Source organism: Lytechinus pictus, chromosome 18, assembly GCF_037042905.1.
Source record: "Lytechinus pictus isolate F3 Inbred chromosome 18, Lp3.0, whole genome shotgun sequence".
Classification (NCBI taxonomy): domain Eukaryota; kingdom Metazoa; phylum Echinodermata; class Echinoidea; order Temnopleuroida; family Toxopneustidae; genus Lytechinus; species Lytechinus pictus.
The window spans coordinates 7,629,821-7,646,733 of NC_087262.1; the positions used below are offsets into that span (position 1 = coordinate 7,629,821).

At 35.7% G+C, this 16,913-nt stretch overlaps 1 protein-coding gene across 9 annotated transcripts in view; it reads right to left on the reverse strand.

Annotated features, from left to right (window-relative positions):
* LOC129281800 (uncharacterized) overlaps nucleotides 1–10,748 on the reverse strand; it is a 36,403-nt gene extending 25,655 nt beyond the window's left edge. For 7 of the 9 annotated variants that reach the window (XM_064113250.1, XM_064113248.1, XM_064113244.1 and 4 more), the window contains exons 1-4: nucleotides 10,685–10,748; nucleotides 8,378–8,479; nucleotides 6,194–6,292; nucleotides 675–871 (exon numbers count right to left, since the gene is read on the reverse strand). In XM_064113250.1, the coding sequence (XP_063969320.1) occupies nucleotides 675–871; nucleotides 6,194–6,292; nucleotides 8,378–8,479; nucleotides 10,685–10,730 (444 nt within the window). In that variant the 5' untranslated portion in view covers nucleotides 10,731–10,748. The remainder of the gene's footprint in view (nucleotides 1–674; nucleotides 872–6,193; nucleotides 6,293–8,377; nucleotides 8,480–10,684) is intronic. The other 2 variants (XM_064113249.1, XM_064113247.1) reach the window with 1 other exon arrangement.
* Between the last annotated feature and the right edge of the window lie 6,165 nt (nucleotides 10,749–16,913).

The following is a 16,913-nucleotide window of genomic DNA, read 5'->3' on the forward strand; positions in this document are numbered from 1 at the left end:
TGAAATCATTGAATTTTAGGCTTATTGTAGTCAGAGACTAGCAACAGAGTACCAAAGTGTGACGTCGGTTGCCATGGCGTCATGGCGGGCTGGTTCTAAACAGAGTCGCAGCTGACGATCATCTGTATTTGCAAATGACTTTGGCTTGTCTGAAAAATAGGCTGCAAGTGATCAAATTCCAATAGCAGCCATTTTCTCCTATGAGAAACACACGCTTTCATTTAGCGGGTTGATTTGTTTAGAACCAGGCCGCCATGACGCCATGGCAACTGACGTCATCGCTTCGGTATTCTATTAGGAGCTATCATGAAGTAACAACACAAATGGATTACAGAATTGAAAAATCAACTGCCATTTTAAAGATAACATGACACAGTGCATTTTATAAAATCATATTAAGAATTTTCAGGATAACATCTTATATCAGGGGAACGTTTCACCAAAATTTTGGTCCAACAAGTCGTCGGATCTGACATCTTTCATTGATTCTGATTGGATGAGAAGCGCTGTAACTATGGTAACTATCGGATAAAGCATCTGACATGTCCATTCATGAAAGGCTCCATACATGTAGTTGTCATCTGATTGTGCTTTGATTTTTTTTGTTAATAAAAGATTTCTCTTAGGGGAGAGGGGCAGTCGTCAGAAAAAAAATGTTGCTTAAAGATTCCTACCGGTTGTATGCCAGAGCTGACCTTGGGCCTGTTTGTGAGGTCCAATTTGACCGGTTTGAATTCTTTCTTGACCGGTTGGCTGCCGCCCGGAGCCCAGACAGGAGCGATGCCTTCGTCCTTCTCTAGTAGTGGGGGAGGGGCAGACTGGGCTGGAGGGGGGCCCCTTGATAGATCTCCACTGGGAGGAGACCATACACCTTGGGAGAGAAAAGGTCATTAGCGAGAGAAAAAAAAAAAATCAGAATGTTCCGTCAAACATCATGGCCCATATTCTGAAGTCTGACTTTGACCATGGTCTTACTCTGTGCTAAAATTATGGAAAGCCAAAAATGTCCAACTTTTGTTTATATTGTATGTTTATATGTTTGCTTCAATGGTCTTTCCTCACTCTTAAAATGGTGAAGACAAGTCTTATTGATCATCCCCACACGGTTATGAATGATTTTGGAGTCAAATTGGCTGATGAATTGAGCCTCTACTGGTACTAATAGAGATTTGCGTCACAATTGGCTTTCCATAGTTAAACATCGTTAGACCAGGCTTTAAATTAAACCTGCGTTCAGAATATGATATGTGCCCATGGATTTAGAGAATAGATGATGCAGCTTCTACACAAGGCACCTTATTTCATTCTGTGTAGCATCCATTTGCAGGAATCCAACTCAGCATCTTTTGCTGCGGTCTTTCCACATTCCTCCTGTTTTGTCTATGCTGATATTGGAGGATTAGACAGGAAAAGGTGCTGAGTGGGATTCCAGCTGAAAGATGCATGCAGCTTGGAGTTTTGCTAACTACCTAAATCCTAAAGGTCAATGACTTCAATCACTTGCTCCATGACAAGCCATGACCTTTAGGCTCAACACAGGGAGGCATTTCACAAAGCATCTTGTCGGTGACTTTTACACTGACACATTTTCTCTCAGCCAATAGCATGCAGGGATTTCAGCAGCTGATAATGATGCTTGTCAGTGAAAGAAACACCACTGGCAAGATGCCTCATGAAACTCCAGATAAACTGTGTGATTGTATTCATAAATCTTTACCAGCCATACACAAAATCAAGTAACCTGGGACCGAAGATTGAACAAAATCTGCATGCACAGGCATTGCGTATTTAAGGAAAACCTCAAATATGCTCGTGTTAACAGCAGAACATAATAATACCAACAAATTCAGAGAAATTAAGAAACCAAAGTGGATATTGTGACAGATTATTCAAGGTTACTTCTTTGAAAATTCTGAATTCAAAGTACAAATTTTGCTGAAGATATTCACACAGTCATAACAGAAGTCTATTGTCAATGGATGGATACAAAAACTTCATTCAGTGTGCACTAACAAGTAATGCCTGGGGGATAAAAAAAATGGTGATTTTGTGCATGGCTGATAAAAATTAAAGCAGCTATTATTGTAGCTATCTTATTTGTTGACATTACCTTTAAGGTACTACATAAAATTAAATTGAGCCATTTCATCTGAGTTAATTGTTAATGCAGAACATTATAATTTTTTTCATCTTCCATCATGATTACAGAAATGATGGATGAATTTATGTAGCGGTAAGGGTTTAGAGGTCAATAACCTCATTACTATTATGATTTTCATGATTATCATCTTCATTATTATCATAATTGATACTAATCTTATTCTTATCCTTATTCTTTTTTATTCTTCTTTTTCTTCTTATTATTATACACTTATTATTGTTGGTTGTTGTAGCCATTATACTCATTATTATAATTATCATTATTATCATTATCATTACTATTTTAATTTTTAAAATTATTAACATACTAATTCATGATTATAGCTATGATTATTACTGTTGTCATCATCATCATCACTGTTAATACTTCTAAGATGATTATTACTATAGTGAAATATCATCATCTTATTTATAAAATCATTATTATTATTACTATTATTAATATAATTATTAATATTATTATTCATCCTATCCATTAACTATTAAAGTGCAACATGCAATGACACACTTTGAAAAAAATCAAAAGGAATTAAGAAGCATATTGAGCAGTAATTCCTACAAGTTGGTAAAAAAATGATTATGAATTTATTATTTACAAGTTTATATGATACAAACATAAAGTTCTCTCTACAGCTGACTATTGTTTATAAATCATGAATAAATACATGTACCAGGCATGCATAAATATAATAAATATATACAAATCATGAAAACTGATTATTGAGACATTGAATTGAATATGAAATGGAAATAACTGATTATAAATTGGAAGTCATAAATGAAGGAATGTATAGGACTGATTAAATTTTGTTACTGACAGATTTTTTGTAAAGTACTTCTCTACATATAAATCTAATCAAATAACAGGATAGATTCTTGAACTGAGACTAAGAACAAGTTCAGTATGATGTACAAAACATGCATGAAACCTTGTATGAAATAGATCGCACACATGTATGAGTTGTTTATATCTGAAATCAGTTGTCAGAAAAGGTATAATCTCATCTTATTTCACTCTCTGTTTTGAAACAGATAATCAATTGTTATAAAACTCCATTCTCTCATAAAGCATAATGCTTCATTGCTTTCCCACAAATTATCATCCACTTAAATTTTCATATTATTTAACTTAGTTCTATTCAGGGTTGTAATAAAAAACGTTTTTTATTAAAAAAAACAAATAAAACGTTTTTTATTGTTTTAAAACGTTTTAAATCGTTTTAAAACGTTTTTTTCTCCGACGACTGATGTAATTTTCTGTAAATCAATTAAACTATACACTTAATACTGTATGATTTAAGCTCTTGGTGTTTTAAATACATTTTTGGAGTAAGTAAGAGATGAATACAACTTTTGTTACTGAATTTCCAACAGAAAAAATCATATTTCCCCAAAAATTACTAAATCATAATTTTTGAATGCATTAAAACACTACATGGAAGTTGAAATTTTATATCACATTTATTCCTCTTACATGTACATATACATGTAGTTCCAGGGTAGTTTGAGTCTTGTCAATCTAGGGGGGGGGAGAAGAATTTGCACAATGATAGAAATTGATATAATTTATGGAGGGTTTCAGAGCTTATTTTTCATTATGTACAGAATATGCTTTATTTCATTTGAATCAACTATGCCAATTTTAATGCAAGAAATACAAATTTGGGTTTAAATCTATAAATAAAGCCTATGAACTGATTACTTTTTAATTGAGGAATTCTGATCAAATGCATCATGTTAGGAAAAAAATCAGTATAAAATGTTTTTTAATGTTTTTTTAATACTTTTTTAATTTTCTTATATATAGTGATTGTTTTACTGACCGGCCTTTTATTATCGAACGTGCGCATCGTACGCGTCAGAAAATAATTCATACGCTCAAAACTTTACAACATCCTTCCAAAGGGAAATTGAATAGAAAGAGGATGTAAAATGGTCAAAAACACATTTTCAAAGTCGTACTATTCTAAAAATAATAAAGTATGGTCAAAACAGCTCATCAGTGATTTTGTTGTTTTCTCAATTTTTCCCATAGAAAACACACTTATAAATGCAAGTGACCAAAATGTTTCCCATGCGAAGAGGGTTCGGATTGGAAGCTTATATCGTAAAAAAGACAAACAAATTTTTATTGCTTTTTTATAGAAATTTTGATAGAATTATGGCAATATTTTCCAATTATTAACAAAAAGGACAAATAATGATACAGATTCAAATTTTAGCAAGAATTCACATTGACTTTATACATGAAATCACGGGCAATTCGAGGTCTGACATGCACTTGTGTAATATAAACGCGTACCCATGCATGCATCCCCAAAATAGTCTTGAACGATATGGCGTGGCCCTGTCATGTTTATGTATTTATCATATAAATTTTTGATGGGGCCATTAAGGTCCCCTGGGATTGTTAGGGTTAAGGTTAGCCAGCTGATTATCTTACTGTTTAAAGTACTTTTCTTCATCTTTATAAAGCGCTAAGTTTCACCTGCTTTCGAGTGTACCTCAAGTCAGTTTTACAGTCTGTTTGTAAAATATTATGCATGTGCAACACTTCCATTTCATTCAAGTACTACCGTATTATGTACATGTATTTGAGTTTATTTTAAATAGTGTTTCTTTCCCTATCCAAAATGTGAGCACAACACTCAGATATGTTTGTTAAAATGAGAATATTATCAATATGGATTGATGTGCACAATTGAACAAGGGGGAAAGGAACATCACATGACAAAGCCATGGAGAAGGGGAGAATAATTGGGGGGAAGAGAAAGAGAAGAAAAAGAGTAGTGTTGAGAAAAAGTTTTAGTTAGTTAGAACTACAAGAAAATGATACACCACTTAAGAAATAAAAGTAAAAAAAAAACATTTATCTAAAATCACATCCATGCAAATTTACAACACACAAGTCTATGCGGTGTTTTAAAACACGTTTTTTTTGTAAAAAAAACGGGTGTTTTAAAACGCGTTTTAAAACATGTTTTAAAACACACTGTTTAAAACGTGCCAACCCTGGTTCTATTTGAGATATACCACAATATTTTTTACCCTTTTGTATTGAATTTTGTTCATTACACTGTGTCTTCATGTTATGTTAAATCCTCAAACATCAAACTGATTCGGACAATAAGATAAAATTCAAACTTCCACGCTGAATGCTATAATGGATTTTCAAGTTTGAAAGTCAGTTTGATATCTTTCTACAAAAAAAGGAAGGTTTGGCTCCCTTTGTTTAATATCCTGTATAAATTCTTTATTTCTTCTTTTTTGCAGATTAAATTATCCCATGAAAACTGATTAATTCTAAATGACTTTTTTTCCTTAAAAGGACTGACTAAAGAATACCTGCTAGATATTTCATTAAGCTGTAAACTTTATGCGACTGAAACTTGTTCTTAGGTAAGAAGACAGCTGCATAGGATCCCATTTAGCATAAGAACGTGTCACCAGTCTTGTATAAAGTCATCTGTATTTTTCAAACAGCTTTATGAAAATTCCCTGTATACTACCAACTTCAATGATACTTAATTTTATTGTTAATACCACCTGGTTTGAACTGCGTTAGAATGATAGCGAGATAATGGCGCCCATGCATGGATCAGTCGCGTATGTTCGCCATGCGATTCGAGGATGGAGTCGAGGCGGGGATGGGGGAAAGGGTAGATATTCACGGCAGGCAACCAACAAATAGGAGGACTTTGGGAAGAGGAATTTCATCGCAAACCACAACATTGAAAACTTATCATACCGGGTGGAGTAGGCTTTGCGAGGTTTGTATCAACCTCCTCTTCGCGAGCATACGGTTTGAATGGCTTGAAGCCAAATTTTCGTGGCGGAGGGATAACCTTGCGGTTGGGGTCCTCCCGATGATGCTGTTGCCGTGGTGATAGAGGAGGCGGAGGTGGCGAGAGTGGAGGCGGAGGTATTACAGGTGGTGCCTCCTTTGCCGGTGGCTTGGGCTTGGGTGCCGCCATGGGCGCTGCCATGGGCTTTGGCTTAGGTGGAGGGGGTAGAGGGGGGCCCCTATCCTTACTTTCATCAGGAGGGGGCGGCAGTGGCCAGAACTCGTCCTCGTCTTTGCGGAGGTTATTGTTGTTGTTAGGGATATCCATCACAGGAGGCGGCGGAACTCCTAGACAAAGAAAGCAGGTGGCAAGAGGAACAGAGGATGAATAAGAACAACAATAAAAAATAGATCATCACCTTTATTGAATAAAGTGAGTACATGTACCTGAGGAGGAAAACTGTTTATGAAATTCATATTTTGGGTTTGCTTCTGAGTATTTAAGGGACAGGGCTGCACAAATTTGGTTATTCAATGACCTGTATTGCCAAACTTAAACATACACTGTACTAATAGGGTGATATATCATATACACATGTACAATGTATCATTTCAAATAAAGATTCGCCAGAGTTCCATATTTTCTTCAGCTGTTAAAAGTGGAAGAAATATTAAATAAACCTTGTTTAATGAATGGGGGAATGCTGGGATAGGCTATCTATTTATTCCATTATTTACCTTTAGTTTAGGACCCTGTAAATCATGGGAGAATATCTTTAATGACCTTTTCTTGTATTTTTAACAGATCATTTTTGTTTCAAGATGGTAATAAAAGAAACTTTATAGTGTTTGTATGCAAAGTATGAAGAAAATTCATAAGAACTAATAATTACACCTATATTCATAAAATGAAACATGCATAAAACACTACAATACAACTGTACATTCCATGCATGCACAAATCTGATTAGAAGACAGTTATCATATATCATCACACAATAACTCCTTATATACCCGATGTGATGAAGAAGTTTATAGTTTTGTCAATCAAATGCATACTATAGTTTCTTGACAAAGAGAATAAATATTTTTACATTCATATTCACCATCATCCCAATGAATAAACCATGCAAGATTAGTAACAAACCACATTTCAGGGGATACAGTATTAGTCGATATTACACATGGAATAGTCATGCACAAATCCATTATAAGTCAAGATGAATGCTATATATTGAATACCAGTCACCAAGGCAACACAAGACGTTGCCAGCTGTCATCCAAACTCTCATGCCGGGTGTGTTGATGCAAAAATTTTCAATCAGAATCTTTTGGATGGAGGAAGGGGGAGGCCGAGGGGGAGTGGGTTCTGATTTGCATTTTAATGTCTTCTTTTCTTGTATTTAGATGACTTTAAAGCGACTCCTATTTACATTTGTATTTTTGGTCATTATTCCAATTTATTCCTTCATATGAATACTGATGCCCTTGAAATTTAATTGTGAACATTGTAGACTATGTAAAATAAAATTGTGTTTAAGTGGATTATCAGATTTAAAATTTCAGTGGAAGTTTGAAAATTTGCAACTTCACATAAAATTATGTAAAAATTTTGGGAGGGATCTCATCTGATCCAAAAATACCATGTTTATTTATTTTTCTTTATGATATGAAATGACTTCCCAAGCATGGGATGGCTGAAAGTTCCAAGATATCATTTTTGTTCATGGTTTCCTGATAATAAAATGATCATTTTTTAAGATAAATCACGAACTTGTTAATATGTACCTTGCACATGACCAAATTACAAAATCGGGGAATGTGAGTTTAAAAATTTTCTCACTCATAAAGTGTCAAATAAAAAGCTTGGATGACTGTTGCCGACATGCATACATGTATTACATGATTTATTAATTACATTATTTTGACTTTGAATGTAAACATACAATGCATGCATTAGCCTGCATGAAATTCGAAAGTGGAATGTTCAGATAGTTGGTCATAAAAATACAATAATTCCATCATTTATATTTGTTTCATCATTGCCCAATGCAATATTTCTTTATATATCTTCAGATAGTTGGTCATAAAAATACAATAATTCCATCATTTATATTTGTTTCATCATTGCCCAATGCAATATTTTGAAATGAAAAGAAACCCAAAGCCAATCTTTCATTGAATATGACCACATCTGAACACTCAGCTCCTCACAATATCTGAGACCTAAAACGACATTAAATGTGCAATGTCCATCTACCTCAGATGATGTGTGTGAGTAATATCTTTTTAAAGCGATTAATTATAATATACCCTAAAATGATGAAGTTTGATATTTTCATGACTAGATATAATGATAATGTAGCGGTTACGATGGCAGCGAGACAGTACATAATTAATATTAAGGTCAGGATGTCGGGAAGATAGTGGTACCTCCTCTTTCACGTTCCTCAGACAATCTCTTTCTTCTTTCAAAGAGCGCGGCACCACGTGACTTGGGCAAGAAGCCCGTCGTCATGTCGGTGAGAACCCATCCTGTCAGCATGCAAAGAAGATTTAGTTTGGTGCAAAAGAGACAGTTTGCATCACAATTTGTGAAAATGTTGAAAACAGAATGCTTCAGAATCAGCACAGGAAGAAAAAGGTGGTGACGACCAGCCGAGGTCAATTTTGGTTTATAAATGTGCAGAATAGATGGGGTGCACTATAAAACTACATGCTCGAATGCAAGAAATTTGTAGTCATTAAAAAATAAAAGCATTGAGAGATAAGAGTATTTCCAAAAATTTCATACATCCTCTAATACCGGTATCCCATTGGTCGGTTTGAAAAAAAAAACATCATTAAGATCATTGTGCAGAACATACAAATTACATTTTATTCTTTTTCTAACTTTAAAAAGTAAAAGAGGTTCATAAAGTGGGTGATACAGTATGTTTTGTTGTTAGGTGCAGCCATGGGAATAGCTTTAAAGGACCTTTTTATTAGGATTCCTAATCAGAATTGGGGGCCAGTTTCATAAAAGACCTACAAAATAGAAACTTTGCCAATACTATGGTAATAGGGATCAATGAAGAGCTTAATATTTAAAAAAAAAATGGTTTCCAATGAATTTTGGAAAATTACCGAAATCGTAACTTCAATTTTCATTATTCTTCAAGATTATGTACATGTTATCCATGTTTTGTAAATGGTCATTGTTTTCTGACCAATAAAACAACTTCACCAAAACAAAAGAATTAAAGTTGTTATGAAACAAGGAACACTATATTAACATAAAATGGGGGAAATGGTTTGGCAAACACTTAATAAAATCAGAAAAGAAAGCAAAAGCACTTCAAGATAACCCCGAGAAAGAATCATAGTAATTTAAGCATATGTACAACAAAAGTAGAGTTCTAATATTAAAAGGAAATGAATGTGCAAAGTAGCCGCAAAGAAACCAATCTAGCACATAGTGTTATCTGTAGTTGGAAATAAACTTTGCAAGCAAATCATCATCAGAACCAAAATGCATATAACTCATGCACAAAATGCAAGAAATTCATAAAAGAGATGCAACTTAGTAAGAGTAAAATACAATTCAATTGAAATACATCTAAGTTTACAATTGCAAAGGTTTCCTATAAATAAGGAACACTGTGCTCCAAATAAAAAAAATGGGTCTTTAACCATGCTTTATGATGATTCCTTATGTTTTATACATGTATGTATATGTTACATTAACAATGAACAATGCATAAATTCAAATAAACCATGATTTGAAAACACTGACTTCGAAACTACTCTTATGAATTTAGGCATAGGAGTTCTGGGTAATCTGAAAATAACAGATATAAAGGCAGTTTGTTCACCAGGCAGGTGTTCACACTGTGTTTACAGTGTGCTCAGTGTGTTCAGGTGTGTCTAGTGTGTCCACAGTATGTTCACATTGTATGCAGTGTGTTCACAGTGTTCACAGTGTATTCAGTGTGTTCACATTGTATTCAGTGTATTCAGTGTGTTCAGTGTATTCAGTGTGTTCAGTGTATCCAGTGTGTTCAGTGTATCCAGTGTGTTCACATTGTATTCAGTGTATTCAGTGTGTTCAGTGTATTCAGTGTGTTCAGTGTGTTCAGTGTATTCAGTGTGTTCACAGTGTATCCAGTGTGTTCAGTGTATCCAGTGTGTTCACAGTGTATTCAGTGTGTTCACAGTGTTTCCAGTGTGTTCATAGTGTTTCCATTGTGTACACAGTATATTCAGAATGACCAGTGTATTCAGTGTGACCAGTGTGTTCACATTGTGTCTGGTTTGTTGTCAGTGTCCACAGTCTACTTTGTGAGTTTACAGTGTGATAACGATGAGATCACAGTGTTTTCACACAGAACACTGTGTGAAGATGTGATTTGCACTGTCAGAATGTTTAAACTGATCAGTGTGAAGACAATCCCATACTGCGGACACTCTACATTGTGTTCACATTGGATGATGTGAAGATGTTATTCACACGTAATGCTCAAAGTGATCAGTGTGAAGACAAAGTGCACACTGTGGACACCTCCACAGCGTGAGCATTCAGTGTGTTCATAAAGTGGTGGACTGTTTGAAAATGTGATTCACGCTGTTAAAATGCTCACACTTATTACAGTGTGAAGGAGATTTCACACTGATATTTCACACTGTGTTCCACAGTGTGAACACACTGTGGGGGCATTGCATTCTATCCAGCATGGACATTGTGAAAGTTGATTATCTTACCTTTTTGTTCTGATGGCCTCATAGGGAAACCATTGGTCGGGCTCATCGGAGGCGAGGTGGGTGAACCTGGTTAATAAACGAGAAAGAAAAAAATCAATCTTAATTATAATTTGACAAACCTTATGAGAATTCCAGGCACCCTTTTTCATTTTCCAAGGCTCTTGAGGGCATTCGGGGGCGAATTCACCCAAAGCCCCTTAGAATTTTTCCCCGAGCCAATGCTGCTCCAGACGCCCTATTTTTTAAGTCTAATGGATTCAATAGAGAGATTCTTTGACACAAAGAAAAAAAGACTATTGTTCAAAAACAAAATATCTTCCCCACACAGCCCCTTTAAAGGGGAAGTTCACTCTAACAAAAAGTTTATTGTAAAATGAGCAGAAAAATTGATTGTATACATTGCAGAAGGTTTGATAAAAATCAATCAAAGAATAAAAAAGTTATTAGAATTCTAATCATTTGACTTGTGACGTCATGTGTCAAAAAATCAAATGTCATTTTCTCAGAAAATGAAAATGGTTTTTACTGTACCTTCAGTATAACAAAAACAGACAAATTATATCAAACCCGTTTCTGAAAAGATAACAAAAGTCATCACGACCCGTTAAAAAATTGAAAATTGTGCATTTTATATTGCACAACATATGGGGGACCTGCTCGTTTATAACATAACAAATCCAAAACTTTAAATTCTAATACTTTTCTTTATTGGATTTTTCTCAATCCTTATATTTTTTTTATTATTTTCTACTATTTTTAAACTAAACTTTTCTACAGGGACTTCTCCCCTACTTCTCCTTTAAGGGTCACTTGAAGATGCGTTGCATGTGGCAGGAGCTATGTGAAACATGACTGGCATGCAGTCTGTCTCTGTGATGACACTGAAATTGGGGAGGTGTAGGGTTGGAGATAACAAATCAACTAGAATATCTCACCAATTTACAGCCCATCAGTGCGATCAGTTGGACTGGAGATGCTTTCTGGTTCCTATTTTCTACCTCGTTTAATTGCTGGGACAAGTACATCAACATGGCGGCTTATTCATTGGTAATTACCATGGTACATTATACATCGTTTTTACAAATAAAAAAAAACGATATGTGTCTTTATCGAGGATAGGGATGTCATCCGATAATGCATTTGTTTAAGGGGTTCCATGACATTTGCTCCAGCAACAATTGCTCCTCTGTGAATGGAATCGCCAACTTCAACCCTGGATTTAACACTCTACCCTATCCTAAACCTAACCCTAAACCTAAAATAAATCCCGCTTGCAACCCTAACCCCAACCCTATATCTTATACGAAATAAAGCCCAGGGCAACTGGCGGAGGAGCAAATGCTGTGTCGCTGTTTAAGGTTCAGCCGCTATACACAGCATACTTTCTATTGCCGATTTGTAAGTTCCTGTAAACTTTTATTTACATGCTAATTCACAGTTTGCATAAAATATACCAGAAGGACACTATTTTCAACATAGAATATAGGGATTTGGTATCCTAAGAATACAATGAATGCAAAGTCAAATATATAAATAATGGAGATGTATCTCCTTTCCCTCAATAAAATCTATTTATCACTATGAGGCCAAGATTCAGATCTACATGTACATGCATTTCGGTGGATCTTTAAATCTGTCAAGATTTTTTTCCCACATTATTATCTCACTAAATTGAAATGGAACGATCCTGGACTCCTCCCTGAACCTAAGTTCTAATCCCTGACCAGCTCAAAACACAAGACATTTGTCCTTTGTCCTTTTTTTTATTCAGAGACCAGAATATCTGTTACTTCACATCTCCCTTAGATGGAAACTTGTCTAAATAGTATGTGATGGCATCTTGGTAAAGGACATTTTGCACACAAAAAAAAAATTGACAAACAAAAAAAAGTCTTCGACCTCAAGTAAAGGACATTTCGCACCAGGAAAAATGACTTGTCAAGGGGGGCAGGGATACGTCCCTTGCATGTGTTGTGACTCGTCAGGGGGGGCAGTCTGCCCCCCTGCCCCCCCCCCCCCCCCGTAGGTACGCTAATGGCCTCAGGATAGATTACCTCCAGATAGATGGCATTACAGAAATGCCTATTATCGTTATTGCTACAATTGTATGTTTGACAAAATCCTATTGATGTTCATGTACATGAAAATGTACGTTTAAATACAGTACATCTCAAAAACAGTAAAATCTGATGTCACTTGAAAACAACCAAAGCTACAAACATTTAGAATAAATAACTTAGTATTAAAATTACAATACTAACAAACAAAACACCTACATGTACATGAATCTGCTTCTAAATCTAATACAATCCTCAAATAGTATTAACAAAAATTGAAAACAGGGTTGGAAAACAAAGAATCCCTAGATGTCTTTCAAATGCTTTAAATTTACAATGGCAGAAATATTTTACCATCAACAAAATAACAACAAGTTTTGTGTCAATAAACAAAGGCATGCCATCAATAACAATACAGCAATAGTGAGACTCAATGGACTGTGCTTGGGTGATTTGGATTAACCATTGTCATGCATCAAGGTCTTACAGAGTATTCAGCCCATACACTCTTGATTCTTAATCAAGAGTTCTAGATCTATATGTACACACTCTGTTTTTCAGAAGAGTTAACATGAAGACCAAATCTTCCTCTTTTGTTTATGATCTGGGGGTTGCATCAATCTCCCTCGAATCCCTTTTACAAGTTGGCATACAGCGCAGTGACGCACAATTGCAGTGTGATCATCCTTTTACATGTAGGTGACTAATACCCCTTTCATAAACCCAATTATGCGGCTAATAGCAGCATAATTTGGTCGTAAAATCGGAGGAGGACCAGAGTTATCCGCATTATTTTGATGCTGCAATTATCCGCATAATAGCAGCATTAGGACAAGATTTTGAGTTTATGAACGTATTTCCAAATAATGCGGATAATTGCCATGGTGCGGTCACAAGGTCACCCTTTTCCAACACAACCGCATCGGAGGGGGCATGTCCAGTTGTCATGACGATTATCCGCCTTTTTCAGGACGGGCACTCGTAAAAATAATGCGGATGATTTTCGGAGTTTGTGAACGCAATTTTTATTGAATTATCCGCATTACTATTAGGCGGCTAATTGGAGGATAGGTTTATGAAAGGGGTATAATTGTGCTACATTGCAGTCCTGGGACCTGTTGCAGAAAAAGACGAAATCAAACACCACTCCAGAGACTACATCGTAACCATTGTAAGCAAAAGGCCCATTAGATATGATTCTAGTTGAACCCCCCCCCCCCTCCCCACACCAGCAGGGGGAGGGAGAATCAGTTGGAAAATAATGAATGCATGACTATCTTTAGAAACTTAGCAATTAATTTTATGGAAGTATATAGGATGAATTCTTTTACAGAGACAAAGAGATGGACAAAGACAAAAGAGAAAGAGTGAGAATTGGGGCCTTAACACACAAAACAGGGAAAAGTTTCATGAAAGGACTTGTTGGATGTTTTATCCAACAGTTACTATAGTAACAGTGTTTCTCAGCCAATCAAAATCAAGGAAAGTTGTCAGATCAGACAACTTGTCAGAAGAAAATATTGATGAAATGCTCTCAAGAAAGATTGACAGAGACACAAACAGATGGAAAAAGAATGAGAAAGAGCAAAGAGACAGGCCTACATGTAGATCAAGTGGCTCAAAGAAACAAGAGACACATGTAGACCTACATGTAAAGCAGAGAGCGAATGCCACACAATGAAGGACTATAAACGAAAGAGAGAGATGTGCAGGCCTAAACCAAAATAGAATCAGAAGATGACACTCTCTATGATGTGGTAGGAAAGCAATGCACCCGTCAGCGTGCACAAGTCAAGACCGAACGCTGCAAGGTCCTGGCAGTGGTATCCCCGCTGGTCCCATGTGAGATAATGTTTCAATCGTCAGCGGCCGATTGCTCTGCTCCACAGCAGACCAAATTAACTTGACATTTAGCCCTATAGCTTTATAGACACACTAGCTAAGAAAAACATATCACTATCTCTTCAGGTTTTGTAAAGAGAGATATATAGGGAGAGAGAGAAAATCTGGGTGCAGGAGGACCAATTTACACCTACATAGTCTGAAAAGTATCTGTCAATTACAAGAACTTGTTCACACCAATGAACTTCCTGAACTAGTTTTCACTAGAAATGAGCCTGCATGTAAACAGATATGATTTCTTTTGGCTTCACATCATATCAAGATCCAAAAATTACCTTCAGTTCCACATGGCACATACATGTATCCTGCGACCTTACAGAAATGCAGGCACAAGCAAGTCCCTATCAAAGTGCTGTTATGTTCTTTGAGGATATTACAGCTAGTTTCACGTTGCAATTGCTATTATCAGGCATTTTGTGGTCCCTTAAATTGTAGGTGAATGGAGCATCTGGTAGAAGTCACCAAGTGCCATCAGAATGTAGCCATGGATTCCGATGAGCGAAATAAAACTTTATATACAAGCAAATACTAACTAATGTACAGTGTCATTTAAAGATTTTTAAGTTAATTTGAAGAATTGTTTGTAATTGAAGCTTGTTTATTCAAAAGAGAACTGTTGCTGAGCATGCATCATGAGTGTCTTTGGACAGCGTGCATATTCTATTAATTTACATTATTATTATTAATAATATTATTATTAACTGGGTAGGTGTGAAAGCCTCTACAGATCACCCTAGCTGAGAAAGAAGGTCAGGGAGAGGAGTGGGTGCTGAATGCATCACAACTGTTCCGTTGGTAGACGAATGAGGCAAGCAGTGAACGATCAACCTGGTATAGGCCTTGGCTTGTAGCCTATGTTCGAGATGTTGAGTTTTAAACAGTTGTGTTCACACTATTTCAGAACATCCTATGAACCAAATTGAATAGGAAAACCTCAAAAAGCAGGAAAAGGAATGGACTATATTTCATTTTATGATTAGTTATATTAATTGTCTTACATTGTACTGGCCCCATGGAAGACCAGCAACAACAATGATAGTTGCAGTGAATATGGACTACCAGCCGTAATTTTACCTTATTTGTATTCTCCGTACGCTATACTTGTAATATTATATATTGTTCTTTAATCTTACAGAAATAAAAACAACAACATGCATTTGGAAGGTGCTCCTGCCAGGACCACAGGTTGTCTTTTAATTTTCAAAAGTGGTTTCAATTTGATACACCATTTCTTGATATTAACCAAATTACAAACAAAAATGTCATTAGCCGAAAAAAGAGGCATTTTCAAAGTGGTTCTGCAGGCCTGAACCACAGTAGGTGAAATCAATGGCAGGGTCCCAAGATTCGACCTACATATCATACTTTTTTGGTTTCCATTAAAGACCATTCAAAATACTGAGAGCAAAAAAATATTAATCTAAAATGATTTAATATAATAAGTGCCATATTAGCAGCATGAACTATATAGAGATGTCAGCAAGATCAAATATTATTTCTGATCATTATTATTCTATTCTCCAATTCCTTCAATTGTTGGTCTACATGTATTTCTCAGATAGCCTAAAACCACATGGGCTAAACCTAAAGTGGACTCATTAACATTTTGTTTGATTGTCATTTGTCTGCAATACCAATGGTCCAATACCCACTTTTAGTTTTCTAATTGCCATATACATGTACCTGTAGTCTATTAATGCCCAGATGATTGAATTTTTTCACTTTGTCAAAGGAAAATCTAGTTCATAAGATTGTATTCTAATCATATAGGTATGTTAGACCAAGTGGATATTATATGAAATGGGTTAATAAATAAATCATATGTAGGATTTGTATAGCACACGTATCCATCTTGCTAGGTGCCCAAGGCGCTACTATATTATCCCGGCTATTAAAGCTAGTCTACCGATTCCGGTGCACATGGCTTTTTGAGGTATTACTTCCTACCAGTACCTCACCTGGGTTGAGTGCAGCACAATGTGGATAAATTTTTTATGCTGAAGGAAAACACGCCATGGTTTGGAATCGAACCCAAGTCCTTCAGATTGAAAGAAAAGAGTCACAATATCGGGTAGAGCCTAACAGGAAATTCGGCAAAATGGTTTTGGGCAAAATGGCAATCAGATGGAACAGTTATTAGACAAACTGGTTGTAGACAAACTGGGATTATACTCTGTGATAGGACCAAATGAAATGTAGATATTAAGCAGGTGTAGACCAAGAGGAAATTTAGCCTTAAGATAACTTAAGATAACGATGAACATTTAATA